Below are 22,114 nucleotides of genomic sequence, written 5' to 3'. Positions count from 1 at the left end.
CACAGCAGTTGCACGCCTTTAGTTCCCAAGCATGCACTGTACATGCTATTGAAGGCAAGAATGAAGAAAGGGGGAGACAACCAAACACCTTTGTATCATGAAACAGTTACCTTGAGAAGAAATGGTATTTGGATTGCACTGGTAGTATCTGCTGGAGAAGTGGATTAAAACTCTCTCTCGTTCTTGAGTTTCTCCAACAAGTGAAAAGGCTTTAAAGAAACTCCTAAATGAAGAGCAGAAAAAGGTGAAATTAAAGTAATAAACCTCTTTTTGACTCACACAGTGCACAGCACAAAGTACAATTCACAGCAAGATGTACATAAGTACACACCAGACATTTGGTTTCAAGAAGCCTTTCTAGGAAAATGTGCTATCATCCTGTGTGCAGTTATTCCCAACATTATAGTACATGAAGCAGGAGTTAAATTATCACTGGTCTTAGCCATGGAATACACAAACTAATAAGCAATTAGACCAGTTGAAAGAGCTGTTTCTATTTCTAAAATTTTTCTTTTCTTTAGAGAAGGAACTGGAGCAGGTGCTGTTTATACATGACAGACATCCAGGGTGTTCTCTGTTCTTTTCTAATTGTCTGTCACCCATGCACCTTTTAACTTTACACTCATTAGTATTCCCTTCCAAATCAGAGGAGCTACTCCAGGCAGCGAAGTCAAGCAGGTGCACTGTAGACCCAAAGCCCACACAAAACGTGCAGTCCTCCTTCCAGAAGGTCACCTATCAGAGCAGCCAGGACCACACCAGTCACCTTGCAGAGGGCAGTGTGACTATCTGACCTGCAGAAGACCACTGGGGAAGAGGGCAGGAGTGTCACAACATCTCTCACTGAGCTTCAACAGTGAGAGGAGCAATCTGGCCCTCCTGGGTTCCTGCTCATGACAGTCCAGGGCACAGGGCTAGTGCACACCTGAGCACGCTTGCTAGATCTAGACACAGCCAGCGAGCCTGTGCAAAGAGGTGGGACACAAACATCTTCCATTCTTCATCCAGTACTTAACCACCCTGTCTCTTAACCATGCCACTACCCCTCCTGCTAGAAAAATTCACCTCGCAGCCAAAGAACTTCTGCACTTCCCAAAATCCCCACATCCTGGAGCCAACAGATGACCTCAACAGCATCAGCCTACGCTCATTTGTCAGAATGCTTCTAAGAAAAGCAAAATGAGTACCTAATAGACAATTTTAAAATACCCCACAAGACTGAAACTAACACCAGATCTGAGAGGCATGGAATATGTTGCTGGAACATTCACATCTCTCTAATCTGGACTAAAAAACTTTATTTTTTTCTCTTTGATGTAAGGTCAGAGACAGGTTGTACTTGCAACGATCTCACATATACAGAGTGTGATCTGCCCAGTAATAACTTAATTTCACATGTAATGTATTGCAAATAACCTGATTCACAAGTAGATACAACTCAGTCTTCATAGAGTTCCTCTCCCCTTCCTATCTCCTGCCCCAATGGGACATTTTGACAACTAGCCATCTTTCCTCCTCCTTCTCCAACTCAGGCTCTTTCCAGCAACACCCCCTGCCCACGCCAGGCACCACCAACCCACAACCTCTCCTCCTCTTCAGCACCTTTATCCCGCCTGGAAGCCACCTCAGAGAGGCAACTGATGAAACAATATTTGGTAAATAAACAAGGCAGGTTCCTTGCTCTCAGAGCATGACGGTGCAGCTGAGGGCCACGGGGGAGAGCTTCTGCCCACAGGGAGGACCAGGATGGACTCTGAGGGGGGCTGGAGCAGCAATCCCACCTCCTTCCCTCTTGCAGTCCTGTGAGAGATGCATTCAGGAGATACATGGGAGGAATAGGTCCAGGGTATGGAAGCAGAGCATGACAACGAAGGAAAAACCCTCCTCATGTCCTGTGGATAATGCGGGTCTGGGCTGCCTCCGTGGGTTCCAAAATGCTTAACAAACGATAGCTTGTCAGCAAGCCAGCAGCAACAGGGCCATTACCTCTTGCTCTCTGCAAGCATGAGGCAGCACACCTCTGCTCCCCCAGGCTTCAGGACGATGCTCCATCCATGGCCTCTGCTGCACACTCATGTCATGCAGCCAGCAGTTGATGCAGCTACTCCTGAAACCTCAGCAAACGCCTGGTATGTCTAAGTCCCACACGACTCAGGGCATATTTTAAAGAAGGTCATGACTATTAATATTAACAGGAGATCTACCGGGAGCAGAGACCTCCTAAATATGTGCCACAATGCAATTAGGTGTTGGCTTTCACAATTTAAAAGATCAGTATATTTAGCATCACACTTCAGGGCTGCTGAAACCCGGAATGAGCAGCAGACCTTCCACTCTCATGGCTGCTCCCGCCCTGTGCTGAGCGGGTGCTCCAGCTCAGCCCCACTGCCCCTGTCACAGAAGCAGGCAATTCACTCTTTCACAGGCACATTTCCTTTCCAATGCTTTCAGCAGGCAGGAGTCCGGGCTTTCCTTGGAGTCTGCCATGGTATCCTGGAGTCAGCCGCCTGGAAATGCACTTGCAAGGAGACTGGCAAGTGCCTGTGGACCTCCTGGCTTCGTATCATTATCAAAAAAACCCAGTAACCCACTTCAGTAACCTCGGCCAGATGATTTAAACTCACTTTAAAACCCTTTAAATACCAGAACACCGGCAACCATGCTAACAGGTCTCTGCTACACAAACTTGGTGTTCTGCCTCCTAAGAAAAAATGTACTGAAAACAAACACTGTTGAGGCCTGATTCCAGTGTAAAAAGGAAGGAAAATTAAAGGGCTGGGTTTTCAAACACCCACGCTGTCAGCTACCAAACTCTCAGCAGCATTTTCCATGTGGAAGCTTTTGCTGTTCTGCACATTTTTGGGTTCCTCAGAGGGACATGGTGAGGGGGGCTGCTGAGCCACTTCAAACCCTGGCCCTGGCTTTGGGCACCACAGCCAGGTAGAGCAAGATCTAAAAGGCGTCAGTCAAAAAGTCTGTGCAGCTCAGCTGGAAGCAACACCTTCATTCCTCAGAGGCACCTGGCAGACTACGTGTTCCCTGCTGACCGAGTGACTGCTCATTTTTCTCATATCCTCCGCATCAAGGACTGTCTCTAAGCAGGTCTACCCAAAGATTTCCCTCTCCAGGAAATGCCACCACTCCAATAGCACTCTGTAGTATGACAGCACACCAAGCCAAACAGAGGATAAAAACTCTGTCCCAAAAATGCATTACTCTCCTCTCTTCACTCTCTTAAGGAAACCACTTCAATCAGGACAACACAGCAAACAGTACCCTTGCTAAAACAAGAACAGAATGTCTGCAAACAGCCATGTACCTGAGAGAGTAGTCCAGCGTCATGCCTGTGAAGTCAAAAAACTTAAGGTATTCTTCGGCCACAAGCTTGCTGAATTCGTTGCTTTAACCAAACAAATAAATAAGTAAAGGTTACTATTCAAGAGTGAACCCCTCCAGAACCAGCAAGAACAAAAACATGGCCAAAGGCCTCATATCAGCACATACTTTTTACCCAAATGCTTTGCCACATCAGAGCGTTTGAATCTGTCCAGATGGTAGAGGCGCTTAGCCAGACGCCTGGCTGCTTCCAAATTGCTGCTGTTGCCATTGCTGAGATCATGGCCAAGGTCTCCGGTGGCATCTTTCTCCTGAAGTTCATTGCTCCCCATGGCAGCACTGGAGTCTAACACCATATTCTGCAGTTCAGCATTTCTATGAGACAGGAAGAATATGGAAAGAAAAATAAGATAACATTACAGCTTAAAGAAGGATTTAATTCCTCTTAGAATAGAAGACCATTAATGGTACAGAGGCAAGATTACACAACATAGCAAATTCCACTTAATTGAAGGAACTGTATAGAACAGGGACGTTTATTTAGCAGTTTATCAGAGGTCAAGGGAGTTAAACACAGAGACCCAAATATGGACCTTCCAGCTCAGAAACACATTCTGCTCTGCACTCACCTTCCGACTATGCTGAGTGTCCACAACTTGTGCTCACTTCAGAGAGCTGTTTGCTATTATCAGCCTACAGCTGCACCTGATAACACTGGCTCCTCATTTGCTTCTTGCACTAGTATTTTTCAGCCCAATCACTTGCTTGTCTTGAAAGGTTCCCTGTAAAAGTAGGCCATTAGCCATTTTCCAGGGGAAAATACAGCAAGCAAGCCAGGGTATTCAGTAGCTCCAAGCTGATTCGGCACAAGTCCCTTCCTCATTCTTACCCAGTTGTCCTGGAAACAATACAACTCCCCAAATCTAAAATAACATCCGCAGAAGTCTCAGTGGCTTCCGTGACGCCCGTGAGCAGCAGGCATCCCACTGGGAGGCACCACTAGAAAAAGCAGAACTTGGAGCAAGGAACTCAGTTTGGGGAATGGGAGAGAGACACAAGCCACCCAGGACAGCCTGGAAAACTGCTTGCTCCCCTCCTGTTCCCTCATGGTGGCAATAATTTCCCTCAGCAGCTGCTCAAAGTCAGGGTGTTCAGCATCGCAATCACAGGGCACTTTACATAAATCATGCATTTATAGATTCCTCCCACCCCTACTACAGTAGGAAAGCTCTGGCTGAGCTGTGTGCCTGCTTTGCTTCTTCCCTCAATGAGGTAAGAGCCCTCCACACCAGAAAGCACACCCCTACACACACACCCCTGCACACAGGCAGGCTTTCAACTTTGGAGAAGCTTTTCTCTAACACTGCCATGTAAATTCTTGCAAAATCTCAGCTCTATGTGTGTGTGTGTGTGTGCTCGTGACAGCATTTCTATTTAAAAAAAAATACAGAGAAATTCTTTACACTAAACCCTCGTTTACACAGGGCTAATGAACAATCAGCAGGGGTCATGCACAGGGCAGATATGAGTGGAATTAGTTAAAGATGATTTTAAACGCAGCACTTCAACATACCACGGTTTCATACAGCACTGTAATCTTCGGGCTTGACAAGCCACGGTCAGAACAACCGATCATTGCGCTCCAGTAACAATTATCTAGCCATCGACTGAAGTGTCTGCTAGCCATTTATTAACCCTCTGAAGATGAGATTTTCATACAATGTGAGCTTAAAATAAAAATCTTTGCTATTCTGCATGCCTCCTTCCACACAAATCATCACCTGTGCCCTCTCCCTCTTCCTATGCATGGTTTAAGAGAAGGAGGTATGCAGTACTCCTGCAGGAAGAAGACTTGCCTGTTCCACCTCTGTTTCCACCCTCCTAGTGCTGCTAGAACACCAGAAGTATCACACATCCACACTGTGGGTACAACTTTTGCTATCAAGTACCTGGGGAAAACTGACATCTAACTTGTTCCTACAAGTACTGGGGACTTGATTTTGCATGTATTTCAGCATAAATAATAAGGTCCTATAACAAAAGGGGCTCAGTGCTCTAGTTTGGAATTAATACTCTAAATAAGACTCCAACAACATCAACATCACTGACCACCAGCTACTCTAGAAAACAAAAAAAGCCCCTCCTCAAATGGGAATGTCTGAAATTCTCTAAATTTGGTCTACTCCGAACCTGTGAAGACAGCAAATTCCAGAGTCCTCTGACATACACCCCAAGCAATGCTTTGTCCATTCAAACCAGGCGTGACTGTTTCCAAACTCCCAGCTCTGACAACTGACAAGAGAAAAGATAACCAGGTGAGCTAACACATCTACAGAGCCTTCCATGTACAAATGCTGCTTCGAAAAGCATGCCAGCAAGCAGAGCCTCGCTCATAAATCACAGTCCTGTTTCACCACTGCTCTTTATTAAAGGCAATATTTATAGTCCTGAAAGATGGCCAAAGCTGACAAGAAACATCTGCACCCTGCTAGGACCCAGTGCACTATGAGAGTCAACATTACCGCAAACCACCGTAAGTTTAGAAAGAAAGGAAGTGCCAGCATCTGCCACTTAGTGAAATAAACAGTACAGCAGCTCCCAGCTTCTGTTTTGACTCTTGGAGCAGCAGCTGGGATGTAAAGGAGGAACACCCAGCAAGGAGATCATGGTCTTTCCCCTGCTCACCAACACTAGCTGACAGAGCTGTGTAAGAAACCTCATCTTACAACCTCCCTGATTTAAAACTTCATCCTGACAGGGGGTCCCTGTACATGTATCAGGTCAAAGAATAAGGGATGCTTCCTCCAGTTATTCTGACAGCTAATTAGCTTGTTACTTAATAAGTACAAGAAGGCAATCAAATCAACAATATAGGTTGTCTGTGACATAAGCCTCTGTTCAGGGAAAATGCCAGATTGTTAACATTAAAGTGAGACTTTGGTTCTCAAGTTTTTTAGGTGGTGAGAAGACTCAGTGCCCACGTCACTGAAGGCTTAAGAAATGCAGACACCCTGTGCATGATTACTGCAAGCTGCCTTCTGGACAGGTCATTTTAGCAGAGTCCGGAGGGGTGTTACTCAGAGGAAAGGCTGATACATCTTCTTACCTCCAAGTCTTTCTAGATGCACCATTTTCCTTCTGTGCCTGTTTCCCCAGCCACTGAACGCAGATAGTAATACTTGCCTCCCTCTGTAAAGTGTTTATAATGGACTCTAATCAAGGGCTAGGAGTAACCACGGCTGCAAATAGGTCTGTCTTCTGCAGTCTACAGATTCTACGCTGACAGTCCACAGCAGCGTAATCAGCTAAAGAGAGCCAAGAAAGGGCTTTGTGATGCAGAGCAAGCCTAGACATGGATTTCTCATGCAGCTTTTCTCTTTATCACATAAAAATGAGAAACCTCCACTGACAAAAGTAAACTGAAAATTTAATGGATTATATTCCCCCTAATCCTGGATTCAAAATCAAAAGAGACTGTAACGATACTACTGGTAATTGCCTGTACAGCAATGGCTGCTGATTTTCATCCAGAGGCTTTTACATTAATCTCTGCTATCAGAAAGCACAGAAAACAGAAACTACAAGACACAGACCCCTTTGGTCTCACAGTGCATGAGCTGTGGCCAGAAAGCAGGTTCTCAGACCTTCTTATTTCTATCCCCAGCAATGTACTTCTGACACATCCTCCCTCCTTCTGCCAAAGCATCCCCTGGTTCACAGTGAAGGCACAGAGGCTGTGACCATCATATCCAGCAGAAAGTACAGCAATTCAGTAAACAGCTGCTATGATAAATTCCATACCTTCTACCAGCAGCAGCTGCCCCTTCACACTCACAGATGAAACACAGACTGAAAAATCTGTAAAACTGGTTTCCTGTAACACACCGTAACAGCTAGGCAGACTCTGAAACCCAGTGGGTTTTTTTCACTTATTCCATTATCAACCAGGTATACAATGATTTAACTCCCAATGCCAAGGTATCTCAAATTGTGTCATGTTCAGCATTTTGCACACTTGCTCTGTTTAAGAATATTCTAGATTCACTTATTCCCCCTGTCCTCCATTGTGGGCTTCACCAAAATTGAAACCCTCCACTGCAACTATGGCTGCAACTTCCAGTCAAAAACAGAGCAAGGCCAGTAATGGTAAGGATACAGGCACCTCCTATCTCAATGGTCCACTCCCACAGTTTACAAGGCTGCAAACTGGTAACCTCAGCATGAGTACCTGCAGATTCAGGTGCCTTAAACCTTGGGATGTTCTTCCTTTTTTAGCAAATCCATGGGGAAAAAAATTCTCTGTTTAGTCCCAAGGAAGAAAAGCACGTTAGCATTTTGCTTTATGGGAGAAGAGCTCAGATCCAGCACAGAGCAACTACCCCAGACACTAACAAGGAGATAGTGTTCAGCATTGACACTGAGTGGCAGGGTGTGACAACTCAGCCCAAGTGCTGTCCTCATCCCAGGCACATCAGCAATCCACTGCCTGAAGTTCTTTCCAGACCGAAGCATAGCATATGCCATGTAGCACACACTGTGTGGCACACAGTCTCCCCTGGATGCACATGGGGCTCCTTCCCCAAGGAACACTAATCCATCCGGCATCCATGTCTGGAGGGAGTGCACTGGATGCACTGATTTCAGGTGGAGCTTGGATAAGACAAGGCTGGGACCTTCCCAGGTCTTTTTGAAAAGAGAAGAGAAGGAAACAGGTGAAAAAACATTTTTTTCTCTCAAATAAATCTGCATGCCTTTAACATCAGCTTTACCTCAAGGCAGGCTAAGTCAGACATTTGCCAACAAAGTCCATCAGAGCAAAATGCAGCAGTGATTAAAAATAAGGAAGGGTGGAGAGGCATTCTGGCATGCTGAAGCTAGGGCGAGAACAAATGTTGTTTTCAGCAGGGGTACAGCATCTGCCAGGGAGCCATGCTGGGACTGATAATCACCCTCTGCAGCACTGTGCTGGCCCTGTTGTTTTAAATGCCTTCACTCCAAGCCGCCTTCTCCTCCCAGTTCTGAAACAGAGAATATCATCCCCTCAACCGTAACTATCAACTCTGGATATGAAAAGCATGCTCTATTTCTAGTTCAGCAGCCCCTCAGCAGCAGCTCTCACCTCACAGTGTGGCACGGACATCAGAAAGGCTGAAGCATTCTGATGCCCAGACTGCAGTGGGAAGCAGACCTCCCTCTGAAAAAAGTCCTGCCCTGAGGGAACGAATCCCTGCCCCACGAACCTTTAAGAGAGCCGTGGATGTTCAGCCAGTGATACCCTTCTACATTTCAGAGCTTGACGAGAAATGATCAGTGGCACAGCCCGAATTTTGTTTCAAGGGATCTAAAAAGCCACACTTGAGCAGCCTGGCTCTGAAAGGAGTAGCCCACAACAGAGAAAGCAAAGAAATCCCTGAAGCCGTGGGATGTGATGAGTCAGTTCCTGCTACAAATGACCAACCACACAGATAGGCTGGGAACAGCTCTGCTGTAGCTTTGCTGCAGCTCTGAACTGGCTTCTTTGGGGCAAGGAGAGAGCGAGCACAAATCACGTCAAGCAACAATTTATCTTTCCAGTTAACTCCAACTCCAAGGCTCTTCCAAGATACAACTGTAGGAAGGGGAGAAAAATATTAAAAATAAAAATAATGCCCTTTTCTAGCAGATGACTCACTGTGCTATTTTACTTCAAATGGTTTAATCAGCTTTGAAGTCCTACGTATGGATTCTCTTTAAAGACACGCTTTGAAGTAGATCCCTCTTTGAGGACTGACACAGCTGCACTTTACTGCAACTCGATTCAGTGGGTGTCTCATGAGCACGGCATCAGACAGGACACATGAAGGGAGGATGGTTTCTACAACCCAGAGTACTCACCAAGGATCCACTAAAAAGTACCTCAGCTTTGTCACATCACACAGAGAGGAGCAAAAAAATAAACAAACAAGCCCTGTAATCTCCTATTGGTTATCAATAAAATGCATATGCAAAGTCAATTTCAGGGGCTGAGATGCATGTTGCTGCTTAAAAATAACCTCTTGCTACCTGTAATCATCTGCCTTTTCTTTTTGATTGAAAGAATTCCTGCCGATCATAAGTAGGGAGCTGACAGCTAAAGTGTTCAGAAAATGCCATTTCTGGTAGGCTTGCATTACAGCAAATGCAAACGCTATCATTACAGGATCACAGCATTAGGACAAGAAGTCCCACCACACACAGGGACAGGATTGCAGCCCTTCCGAGAGACAGCATGTCCTTTATTACACAGACATGCTGGCCTGTTGCCACCTGAAGTACAAATGTTTTGCTAAAAATACTTCAGGTTTGATTCCCTTTCAACCTCAGGCTCCTTACATCTCTGTGGCAGGGGTTAGCAATCGCAAAGGGACTCTCACTACATTAATGCCCCCATGCTTAGAAAGCAAAAACCTGACCCTTGCCACAGAGGGTGTCCAAGGGCTGCCCCCACAATGGACATTTCCAACAGATGCACTGACATATCCAAGAGACCAGTCTATGTATCATGATACTCCCACGCTCAGGATCCGGATCACCTGTCCCCAGACAGGAGCAAGAACCAGACCCAAAGAAGGAACTGCACACCTGTCACCTTGCTCAGAAAATATTCAGCCCCTAAGTGTTTCAGGAGCTCTTAGGCGTTCTCCCCTGAGCCCACCCGCCCCCTGCACTCTGCAGGTGTCAAGAGCCAGCCATCCCCATGCTCAGCAGCAGCGTGACACTTCCCCACGAGACTGCTGCAGGGTCCTCCAGGACAGAAGCAAAACTGGGAAGCCAGCAGAGTACTTCCCCCAACACTTGGACTCAGTTTAACTGTTTGGAGACTGGCCCAGGCAGAGCATACTAACAGGGCAGCTGGTCCTCCCCGACAGGGAGCAAGCAGGTGCATAAAAATACGGGTGGTTATGCCTTTTGGTTAAGGCTTCCCAGCAGATGTGCAGATGGAGTGTTTCAGCACTGGCAATAGTATCGCATATGAGCTTTATGTTGCAACCACGCAGCAAAATGAACCGCCTGTCCTCAGAAATAATAGTTAATAATAATAAAAGACAGACTTCCGCAATAAAGGAAAAGCAACCACCAACCGACCCACAGCTCACCCAGCTGTGCTAGCAAGGAGTCCGCACGCTACATGCCCTGTTCTTCTCCATCGGTGCTCCCGCATCACATACGAAGTTATATGTGCCTCTAAGCTGCCCTGCCAGCTGCCTGACTCTGCCTCTCTCTATCCCAACAGACAGACAAATGAAGGAAGAAGAGAGTTAACCAGCAATGATGTGGAGGGAGGCTTGACTGGCAGCCAGTCCTGGCTAATGGATGAGACGGCAGGCTGCACTTTGGGACCAACTCAGAGCTTGCAGAGACACCTCTGTTTCGGTGAATGAAGGCTTCCTGACCTAAATGGCTTTGACTTTAATGGAGATATGCCAACAGATGCCAGCTTAGAAGCTGAGCTGCCGGCTGCTTTATACTGAGGCACTTTGTGCAGCGAACTGATCAGTTGCTTCACTTTTTTTTTCATTTTCTTTCCTGTCTCTGTCAGCTCTGGATTTTTGTTTTGTTTATTTTCAGAGGAGGCTGTGAACTGAAGAGGCGAAAAGACAGCATCCCTTTTTTCCCTAAAACAACAGTTTATTTAGGAACTAGAGGCACTTTTACAAACACTCACTAAACTGGTGTTGCAAGCACCTCATTATCCAGAGCATAGGCAAACTCACAGGCTGTATTTCCAGAGCCTTGATAAAATGATGACACTTTCCTGCAGGGAATTGGTATGGCTTAACACTTCTGAAGTTACTAGGCTGTGCAATAAAGAGGCAAATCCTCAGCTGCCAAAACGCCACCAGTTTCAGAAATTTACCCACGGATTGTGCCACTTCATCCTTACCTGGATTTAACACAGCCATGCCAGCATACTGCGCTTAGTAGAGGCTCAACAACTGACAGCTGCAGTAGGCCATGTACAGGCAAATGGGTTCCAGCACGTTTGGTTGCTCACAGGCTGCAGATGCATTTGACACATCTGCTCTTCTAGGACAACTACCAGTGTCATCCTCTGAATAACCTTCCTTATCCTGGGCATATGGATGTCAGCAAATACAAAGTACCACCGTCTGGCAGCCCTAGCTCTCCTAGGTCCCAGAGGCTATTGTGAGCTGAGGCATGTCTGAAGACCAAAAAACTTCTGTTTAGGAACACGAGTATCTTCAGCAGATTTCATATCAAACAAAAAATTCAACCAGATTGCAAAGTAAGCCTTCAAAGGGGAAAAAAATTTATACCAGACTCCTGTTGGACAGACTAATGAATGAATAAAGGTAATGTTTTAGATACTGAGTCTCATACCTACATTGAAAATCAAATACATAATACCTTGGACAAAAATACCAGAGTGCGAACTGAAAACCAGAAGTATAACTAGCATGCAGGATAATGATTAAACTGGGATGAGATTTAGAGAATCAACCTGGAGAAAGGGATCAAAACTGGCTTTATCTGCTAACAAGTCTCAAAGAAGGAATAAGCAGAGTGCCAACTAAGAAACTGCTGGAAATGATCCATGAGCAGAAGAAAGAAAACAGCTATGGGAACTACCGTGAGAGGCCCAAACTAAGAGTAACCTGGCAGCCATTGGGTACTGCAGTTTACACTCTTATGCATTTATTCTGAAAACCACCATAATGCTTTAGGGAGTTTGCTTTCTTCCTCCCTTGAATTACAAAAGAATACATATGTGACTGTATCTGTCTTTGCATCTCTAGGAAAAAAATTTAAAAATAACAGTACTTGCAGAATTTGCTGAGCACCAACAGTTCTTTGAAGATGATGGCAGGTGGCAAATATTTAGCATTTTTGAGGATTAGGGGCTACAATACAGGTGGTATTATTCTTTTCTCTCCTGATATAGAAAAATCTTGGGCAATGTCCTACCAACAGAATCCACACCCTCCAAGACAACTCAGTTTTTTCAGGGTGGGTTTTGGTTTTTTTTTTTTTAATTTCTTCTTCTGACTGTAGCATTCAAGGGAAGAGGGAATAGGAGGTCTAATAAAAGAATGCAGAAAGAAGAAAAATTAAAAGAAATTCTGTCTTTAAAGTCTGAAAGTAGAAAAGAAAGATGGAGATCATCACCAAGTGAACTTCATATTTTACGTTTAGGCACACTGATGCGCAGCAAAGACAACTCACTTTTCCCTCAGGTATACCTTACTGCTTTGGAAATGCAACCCCTTCCTCTCATTCTGATTTGCTGTAAATCATTACACCAAGCTCAGATGATGCAAACTCAGGTTTGATGTTTGGGTAGCACCTTGCAAACAGTCTTCCTTATTGACCCTGCAAGTAAGACTAAACTTCCATATACCAAGGCTGAGCCTTGCTCTGTTTCAACACAATGCACTGGCACGAGAAGGGAGGATCATAGTACCTGGCGTATGGGTCCCCCACACTGGCAGGGACTGCATGCCTCTGCAGGGGTAACATGGAGGCAAGGGGACCAAACGTAGCCCAAATGCAGTATTTTTATTGCCACTGCGAAGCTTCATTATACCGGTGTCCTGTGGCTCAGCAGATTTCATGGGTACCCCGTGGTACCCCGACACACGGCAAGGCTGGCCCTCAGCTCTGAAAACTCACACTCTCGCTCCTCCCCCAGTTCTCCCACCACCACCTGGGGAAACTTAAGGCTACTTCAGCTGCAGAAATTCTTTTTTCCCCAGAGGAATGATCATTACATACCTAGGAAAGAGATTAAGCCCCCCAAAAGACAGCAAGAGCTGGAACGGTTCCCAAAGGAAAGCAAGCTGCATGCCCTTCTCCCCCAAGCACCCCTCCTCCACTGGCCAGACACAAAGAGCACCTAATCTGTGCTAGCAAAGGTCTACTTGCAAAAGCAAGGCAACCTGTCCTGCAGGAAAAGCCAGGGACCAGCTGACATCCCCCTGCCCTAAGGAAGCACGGCAGGTGGCTGTCAGAGCGAGCACCTCCTCTCACCACGACTTACTGTGCTTAACCACGGCCAGCAGCTGACAGGGAGGACAGCAGGGACGAAACATCCAGACACCCCGGAGCCCACAGGAACTTGCAGCCTGCAATCCTCTAATAATTTTTTTTCCTCCCTTTTTTTTTTTTTTTTTTTTTTTTTCAATTCTGAAGGCATGTGACTGGCCTTCACATACCAGAGCTGACCCCTCCCAGAGCCAGCGATTTCCTAACAGAGAAGGATGTTACCCTCCCGCTTATTCATTACAAGACTAGGTTTCCTTGCTATTACGTATTACAACCTTACGCCATCTAGGGTCCGTATGTCAGTTATGCTCAGGTTCCCTTCAGAAAGATGCAAAAGGTGCCGTGGTGCTCAGCTACCTGCTATCGGGAGGGCATGGCTATGGGTAGCGCCTGCTCCTCCTTTCCTAATTGGCACAGGGCTTTCAATTTCCATTAACTCCTTGCTCTCACATCCACCATCCCCTTCTGTACCGGGCTGTGAAAAACTGGCGGTATTTCACTTAGTTCCCCCATAAATTAGCACTGGTACTTGGAAGTGGACTCTTTCTTCATGCACTTCCCCACGCCTTTTTTATGTCACTGAAATACTAGGGCACAGAGAGCTGCTGACGTTTCGGTTTCAGTTTTTGTTTGACTGGGTTGGCAGCGCGGTTTCTGGAAGAGGGGAGGCTACACTTCTTGCTGTGCCGCCCTGCAATGTTGCATTGCTTCGCTCCCAAGCCCCCCGCGCCCCAAATTCCCCCGCTTCGGTCGGCACTTGCCACCGTCCACACGCCGAGACCCCACACACCTGCCCCCATCCCTGCAGGACGGGGTCCGCTAGCCGCGCTCCGCCCCGCAGAGCGACCGCACACCCCCGGCCGGGCGAGGGGCGGGCGAGGGGCGGGCGAGGGGCGGGCGAGGGGCGGGCGAGGGGCGGGCGCTCCAGGGGCAGCCGGCAGCTCCGCAGCGGGCACAGAGACCTCCAGCGGCTCCGCGCTGTATGGCAGGCAAAGCCGGTGCCCCTGGCCCCCTGCCCGCGGCCGGGACCTGGCAGGGCGGTGGGCTTGCCTTCCCCGCCGCGTCCTGCGGGAGAGCAGGGCCCCTTCCGCGGCCGCCCCGCGGTGCTCTGCAGCGGCGCAGGGGTGCCGCAGCCGGCTACCGCACACCTACCACACCCGTGGGCTTTCGGTTGGAAAAACAAACCTGGGATCGCCTCAGGCAACTACGGCCACGCTTCGAGGTAGCGCCCACGGCGCAGGCGGCTATTTCTGGTTTACCTCAGCGTCACGGTGACACACCGTCTTTACCCCTCTGCGAATAAATCCCGTGCAGCCCCCAGCATGCACACAGTGCTCCTCACCCACAGGCTGCAACACCATGATTTATCACTGGCTCCAACAATATAGCACACACGACCTGTCAGTCACCTGTAGCCTGGTCCAACACAACGTGATATTAGAGCATCACGGGTGGGGGGGAGGTTAATAAGGTTATTGTCCGGAGGATGACCCTGCTGGGTATATCCCTGGCTGGCTGTGCTGCGGCAGCTACACACTTCATCCGCACCTACCTTAACAGAGCGAGTCCCTAAACAGGGCTTGTCCCTAGAAGAGCCCTGCAGACTACGACAGCAGAGCTTCCTAACAAACCTGCTGGTGGAAAGGGGGAAAAAATAAGAATTTAAAAATCCTCTGTTGGTTTATCACTATGGCTGCAAATTTAAACCAAAATTAACTTAATTCCTAATGAAATCTACACTAGGCAAGCACCTAAGGTGTCTCTAAGTATTATCTAAGCATGTCTTGTCTTTGTGATAACTTCTGTCTTGATGAGCTGATGTGGGCCTTACATGTCATTACTTTTTAGACAGAATCAGGGTCTTGTGTGTGCTGCTTGCCCTCCACTGCCCAGTCTTAAAGCAATTTCTGGTTTCAGTACAAGTAAGGAGCTGCAGGTGTCAGGACTGACCTCAGTTTCTAGCTGCATACTGGTTGTAGCAGATTAGCAACCACTTACTGCCTATTGGCACCAAGCAGCCCAGTGTCCTACAAGATTTAAACATGTTTTTGTCCAGTGGGATTGATGGAAAAAACATTGTGAACTGTTAAATCCTTCTGCCTGTTCTTTTAAGGGCAAACTGTACCTTAATCCATAAATTTAGGAAAACTACTTATGCTCAAAGGACTTCTTTCACACTAGCACAAAAGGAAAAGAACGGATAAAAGCCCTCCCACCAGACTCCCAGGAAAGCCCAAACTGGACAACTCCCATCTAAGGGAATAGTCTAAGGACTCGTAGATAACATAATGTCCTTGGAGGATGGAGACATGAGGTATCTTTGTCACTCACAAGGTCCCTCACCCCTCTGCAGATTAATGCTTTTGGCTCAATCAACCCCCCATTTTGCTGGTTGCTGCCTTTTACTCTCCTCACCCTCTCTGACAACATACAATGAGGAAAGTTTGCTCATGGAGTGCATTCCTACAATTACAGAGTATTTTCTGACCACTTAGCCTAGTTCTTGCTTCTCACATGACTCTTCTCTTAATCGGTTTGCTTATCTCTCCCTTTACCTAAACAGAAATTATTAACATTTTTGCAACACTCCCTCCTCTTTCAATCAGTAACTAGCGCACAAATGAAAGAAGCAGCTAACAGTCTCTAATTCCATGAATGTGGCAGAGGCAAAACCTCATCCCAGCTGAAGTAAAAGGCAAAATTCATGCTGACCTAAAGAGAGGAAAGGCCATGCCCAGAGACACACCTTTTAACATCCAAATCACAAACTGCATGTGGAGAACTCATTCATGTGCACAGGGTGTTACTAAAGTTGCTGCTAACAAATTTAGGTATAACTGGAGCTGAACAAGGTTCATCTGTCACCAGTAACTAACTCCTCCAGGGACAGGTCCCTGAGATGCAACAATACCAGGCAGCCTTTTATCACTACAAATATCCCCTATGAAACCTTCGTAAAGTAAATTTTCACTGAACAGCAGGTTTGGATAGCTCTCCTGCAGCTCACTCTGTTACACTGGAAAGTACTCTGTGTAGAAAACACGCAGTGTTGAAAGAGGCAAAACTACATTCTGCAACAGTCCACTGAAGTAAACAGACATCAGGGAAAAATCAGCAGGTACACAGAAAGCTCACCCACTACTTTTACCTTTCCAAACAGGGGACTTCTGTGACGTCTCCTCTGAAGAGTGTTTCGCTTATGTCCCTGAAGCCATTGGCGATGCCTTCACTGCAGCCCTTCACCTCCCCATTGGGGGGAAGATGCAGGACATCTGGCTGCCCTGTGGCTGACGTCCGATCTAAAAACTGGCTGCCCTCCTTCATGCGCTGCTGGATCATGGGAGTGAGTGGCATCTCAAAGCTGAAGTAGCTATCTGGCTCTGAGTACAACGTCTCCAGCGACTCAGCGCTGTAGTATAAAGATGCATTGTCTAGGATGTTTTCAAACTGTGAGCTGTACAAATCAGTGGAGACATCGGAGTGCCTCTGCCCAAGGACATCTTCATATCCTCCAGTGGCTGCTTCTCCCTCCTCCATCATCCTGGAAATCAATCAGAAACAGCTCATTTCAGCTCCAGGGCAAGGTTTATACCTCTGGGTGAACCTCCTTGCCTTCCACCTTTGTGAACAGAAAGGTCAGTGTGGCTTCATGCAGGAGAGGACACTGTGGGTAAAATGCTAGTTTCTCCTTGCACCACCTCTGTTCATGACTGGCACCATCTCCCTCTCTGGTGACATAAAAAGAAACAATCTTCTGGGTAAAAGAGGGGGATGGGGGGAAAGCCTAATATTGCCTAACAGATAACATCAGCTGCTTATGTGCAAAGAAGAGCACTCACAAATGCATAAGGTCACCGCTAGCACCACTGCCGTGCCAGAGGCTGTACAGGTTGGCAATGTGCACCCGGACTGGGCCTCTGCCTGTGGAGGACAGTTTGCTGGCACTGCAGTGCTACAGCTGAGGTCTTCGGCAAAAGGCTGGAGGAAACACCTCCAAAATGCAAAGGGAAGCAAATGCAATTAAAAATCTGGATCCAGGAGAACCAGATTTGAAGGGGGAAGGCTCAGCCTGCTTGCAGATGCACTGGGGAAGGTGTAGCATCCTCCTGTGAAGGGTTTTTTTCTCTGCTGCACCAAACAGTGCACAGCTCCTCACAGCACATGACAGGCATCAGGGCTGCTCACCCAAGCAATCCCACATGCTAGCCAAAGCAAAATTCCGCGGACCCCAAGGCGCAGAGCCAAAGGCACCTCCCTTGCTGAGATCCTGTTGTTTCAGAGTCATAGCGGGCATGGTTTGCTCAGAGCACACCAGTGGGACCCTTTGCTTTTTGTCACAGATGTGCATCAGGAAAGAAAAGTGAGCAAATCGGGCTGCTCTTGTAAAAAGCAGCACACAATTTTTGCAATATACATCGCTAAAATGATATAAACACAGGTACATAATGCAGAAAGCACATCACAGCATTTAGCCTCTTCTAAAACACAAGGCCCTGGTGCTCATGCCATTCTTGCATTAACTCTGCCCAAAACAAAAAAATCTAGCCAGGCATATATGGCCAGGCCTGCATGCTGCTTATATTTAATTATATGTCATGTCTGGATCCTAACTACACCTGCTACAGATGCTTTGCCACACAGCCATTACTCTGCAAACAACAAGAGACATCTTTACATTTATAAACCTGAGACAGACTTCAAACTTCAGCAAGGTGGTGTGGACAGGTTTCAGTCTCAACTTCATGCCCTAGCCACCACCAGGCACAAACTGCCACCATGCCACAGGCAGCATACTAACGTTTGCTGTTTGCCATTAGCTCCTAAAAACGTAGGCACAAGCCACGTGCTTGGGATGACAGAAACCCTGCCTGCCCCCTGCACCCTCCCCAAGCACCATCTCACCTGCCCTGGCCTTTTGCTAGTACAGCTGTCTCCTCCTCGCCACAGTTCTTCTTGTCCGTCACAAAAACTTCATCCTCCCCTCTTTCACTGAGCCGCGATAGAGGAGTGGCTCCAGAGGTAGTGGGTCCCAGCCTTGGGTCCTCACAGACCTCGCTCCAAGTGCTCTCCAGAAAGGAGACCAAGCCTGGGGGGACCATCAGTGGCGCAGGGTGGCTGGATGTTTTGGGGAACGCCTTCCTCTCCACAGACACAGTCTCCAGCAGCAAGTGCTTCTTTCTTCTCTGCTCCTCAGCTTTCTGCAGCCATAAAATCTCCACCCCTTGAAATTCTACATGTTTGCTCACAGCTGCCTCTTTAGAGAGCCTCCTCTCAGGACCCATTTGCATTTTGCCTTGACTGTACGCTGAAAACTCCTCAAAATGCGCCCACCCCTCCACTCTGCTGGCTGCTTCCAGGTTTGTCACAGATGGTCTATGACAGCTTGTCTCCTGCGCTGCGTGGACCTCCTCGGCTTTATTACTGATGGCTTGCATGGGCTCAGACTGCTTTTCTCCAGTCCATATTGCAGCCAGATCTTTCTCTACGATCAAATGCATTTTTTCCTCAGCTGTTCGTTCAGATGGAAGAGGCATGTCTGAGGGTTCTCCTTGGCCTGCTGGAACTGGTTCTCTGGCTGCCTGCACATTTTGGCTGCCAGTAACACTCTTTTTTTCCATTTGCATCTCTGAATCGAGAGAAGTATTTGCTGTCTCTTGCACCTTTGTTGCTTCCAACTGTGGAGAGATTTTCATAATCTCTGGTAGGTTACTCGCAGGTTGCAAACTTCCTTCTGGGGCATGCAGCTGCGCTGCCCCAGTGTCAGGTCTCAAATTGTCTGCAGGAGTCACATGCTGAGGAAGGGGCCCACCAGGTATCCTGTGATGACCATCCCGTTGTTCCGGACTGCGTGTCACAGGCTCTACCAGGCGTGGCGATGAAGGCCTTGGTGTGTCTCCACTTGACTCTACAGTGCCATACTCTGGAAATTCATTGATGATGGTATGCGGGAGCAAAGTGCTGCTTCCATGGCCACTACCTGTAAAGAAAAAAAGAGAACGTGGGCTTATCTACTGCATGCATAAGCAAAAATCCTGGCCTCCCTTCCCAGCCCTCTCCTAACAGAGTAACTCTGCTCTCCCTGCAGAGAAAATACCGTTCAGTTTAACTCACTTCTGCAGATTCGCACACTGCAGTTCTCCTGAGCTGGTCCTTTCACACAGGAGTTTTTGGGAAGCCCTACTTTGGGAGTGTGCACTGCCGAAGAAGGAATGCCAGAAATGTCTGCTACACTTCAGAAAGGGTCCCAGTGGCTCAGGAACAGTCTGAGGCCACAGGCCAGATGCAAAGTTTGAAGAAAGCAGATATTCAGAAGTCTGACATCCCTCCACAGCATACGTCATACATGTTGGTTTTATTTAAAAAAAAATGGGGTTAGGTCATTTTCACTTGTAAAAATTAAATACTGAAAGATAATCAGCCACTCCCCATATATTCCACAGCCTTGGCAAAACCAATTAACTAAATTACAAAGCAATTAATGAGCAATTCAATTTTCTGCCAGCCCTACCCTCTTCCTTTAATAACTCAGGTAACTGAAGGTCGTGTTGCAGTGATGCACACATACTGAGCAGTTCACATTTTCTGTTGCAGCAAATTCTCCGCTACACAAACTACCCCTATCCTCCCCATGCTGCTCTTCCAACTGATCTAAACAAAGCAGGCGCAAAAATGGATAGTCCCATTTTCCAAGCACCGAGCACCCATTGGCTCCCATTGTTGTGGGTAACAGAGAACCAGCTGTCCTCAAAGAGACTCATGGATGACACAATGACAGATACTTGGCCACCTTACAGTATGGTCCAAGGAGGAGCAGTGCTTTTGAAAAAAAAAACAACCAACCAACCAACCAACAACAATAACAACAAAACCAAACAACAAAAAAAGCCAAAACAAACGAACAGCAACAAAAAAAAAGCAAAACAGTAACGGCTGCATTTGCTGCACCCTTCTGAAAAAAACTGGCCTGGAGTATGAAAGGGCTTTAAAACAAACAATGTGGGGGAGTGGGGGAAGGGGGGGCAGATCCAAACACCTGCTGTGAAAAATGTCAGAGGTAACAGCTCTGAAACCAGACAACAACTTGCATTTGGACTCTTTGCCCTGTTCGACGTGCACCTCTAGGTGCTGCATTGCAAACCGATCCGCATCTCCACTCCAAGCAGGCTGGCCACAAGCCATTTCTGATGAGGAAGCCATGTAGCCTGGGTAATGATAGGCTGAGTTCAAGTTGAAAGGGAGGACAATTTAACACCAGCTCAGCACCACACTAATGGGGCTATCTATCTGCCAGCAGTTTGTAAAGATGAGCGGCAGCTCACACCTGCCAGCTCACAGTATACCTAGCCACAGGGTAAATACCACAAATTACACGTGCTGCAGGATCAAAGTGACAGACTCAAACCGTGCCAAACCACAGCCAGTTCTCCAGGTATCTCCATGCTGTTGATTTCATTACTCCATAATAAAACTTCAGTGGGTCAGGTTTCACCCAGATGACTTGATTGCTGTTGAGGACAGTGACTGGACAAAACAGGGCCCTTTTCTCTGCTGCAGGGTCCCAGGGATCTGTGAGGAGTATGGATGCCCTGTCCACTTCTGCATCACCAGCCCGCCTTCACGGCAGGGTTTCCAACACACAGGTGTGGGTGCACTGGGAGCATCTGAAGAAGAAAGCAAGGTCCCTCTCCTCATGCGAGTGCTTCCAAGCACAGTGCTTTTTCTACATAACTGAAGCCCCAGACAAACACCCTTTGCACATAATTCAGCCACGCAGTGCTTGGATGCACCCCAAGGCCACTCACTTCATGGCACAGGCGCCAGGCTACCACGGGGAAACACTTCCACCGGGACGGACTCATGGATGAGAACAATGCTGTGTGGCTGCAAGATCCCTACACCTGCACCAGCACCAGCCCAAGACAGCAAAAGGCCCCGACTCCCACCCTGCAGTTCTCGTCTAGTCTAATGCAGCGGCATTAGTGCTTGCTGCTCTCTCAGCGCATGTCCAGAGATGGGGTTGTTTAAGAGAGAACTGCCAACAGGGAGCCTGCCCTTATAGCTGCTAACATAAACCTTTCTCAGCGGACCCACCTACAGCAGCTCTCAGCTTGCAGACCTGCAAACTGGAGGTGCCTGAGTTGGGATTGCCTCATGCCGCCGCGGGGCAGCGCTTGGCCATGCCACTGCCTGGGCCGCATGCTCTGGCCACATCCCGAAGGAAAGCAATGGAGAGTGTCCCAGGAGCTGGGACCCCCCGCGCCTCCTTCCGATCCATGCACCCCCTGACTCATTGGAAGGAAGGCCAGATCATGGTTCCCCCAGCCCGCCATGGGGCTGGTATGCAGCCAATGTGTGCTGGAGGCCAAGCCGTGATGAGGCGCAGCACACAAACCCTGCCAAGCAGCCCGGCTCGTCTCCAGTAATTGCTCTTAGCTTCTGGACCCACATGAGGGAAACAGAGGTGGCCTTATTTCTGGGGGTGAATGCTAAATGCACTGATGCGTGGAAGCAACCTTTACCCTCTGGCAAGGCCAGCAAACTCCAGAAGAGGTACACATACAGAGCACACGCATATACGGGCACAGAGAGACGTGCAGGATGAGGGAGCATGCACACAGATACTCCTCTCTGCCATGCTTGCAAGCTGTTTCATCTGGACAAGAGAGGAGCACTTTCACAGTAGAAATTTAAGGCCTTTTCTACAGCAAGGTTCCAGCAGCCCTGCTCTGAAAGGGCTGCTGCTGCTATCTTATGC

The 22,114-nt window shown here is 47.7% G+C and overlaps 1 protein-coding gene across 9 annotated transcripts in view; it reads right to left on the bottom strand.

The window, feature by feature from the left end:
* The window catches only part of PSD3 (pleckstrin and Sec7 domain containing 3), a 133,147-nt gene that overhangs the window by 87,980 nt on the left and 23,053 nt on the right, over positions 1–22,114 (bottom strand). For 8 of the 9 annotated variants that reach the window (XM_033009252.2, XM_033009255.2, XM_033009247.2 and 5 more), the window contains 5 exons: positions 18,262–19,336; positions 16,508–16,900; positions 3,505–3,711; positions 3,320–3,400; positions 111–223 (listed from right to left, as the gene is read on the bottom strand). In XM_033009252.2, the coding sequence (XP_032865143.1) occupies positions 111–223; positions 3,320–3,400; positions 3,505–3,711; positions 16,508–16,900; positions 18,262–19,336 (1,869 nt within the window). The remainder of the gene's footprint in view (positions 1–110; positions 224–3,319; positions 3,401–3,504; positions 3,712–16,507; positions 16,901–18,261; positions 19,337–22,114) is intronic. The other variant, XM_033009248.2, reaches the window with a different exon arrangement.

The sequence above is a fragment of the Tyto alba genome, unplaced genomic scaffold, assembly GCF_018691265.1.
Source record: "Tyto alba isolate M040663 unplaced genomic scaffold, T.alba_DEE_v4.0 Super-Scaffold_13, whole genome shotgun sequence".
NCBI classification, from domain to species: Eukaryota; Metazoa; Chordata; class Aves; order Strigiformes; family Tytonidae; genus Tyto; species Tyto alba.
Note: the sequence above shows the minus strand (reverse complement) of the source record. Positions and strands in the feature narration are given on the sequence as shown.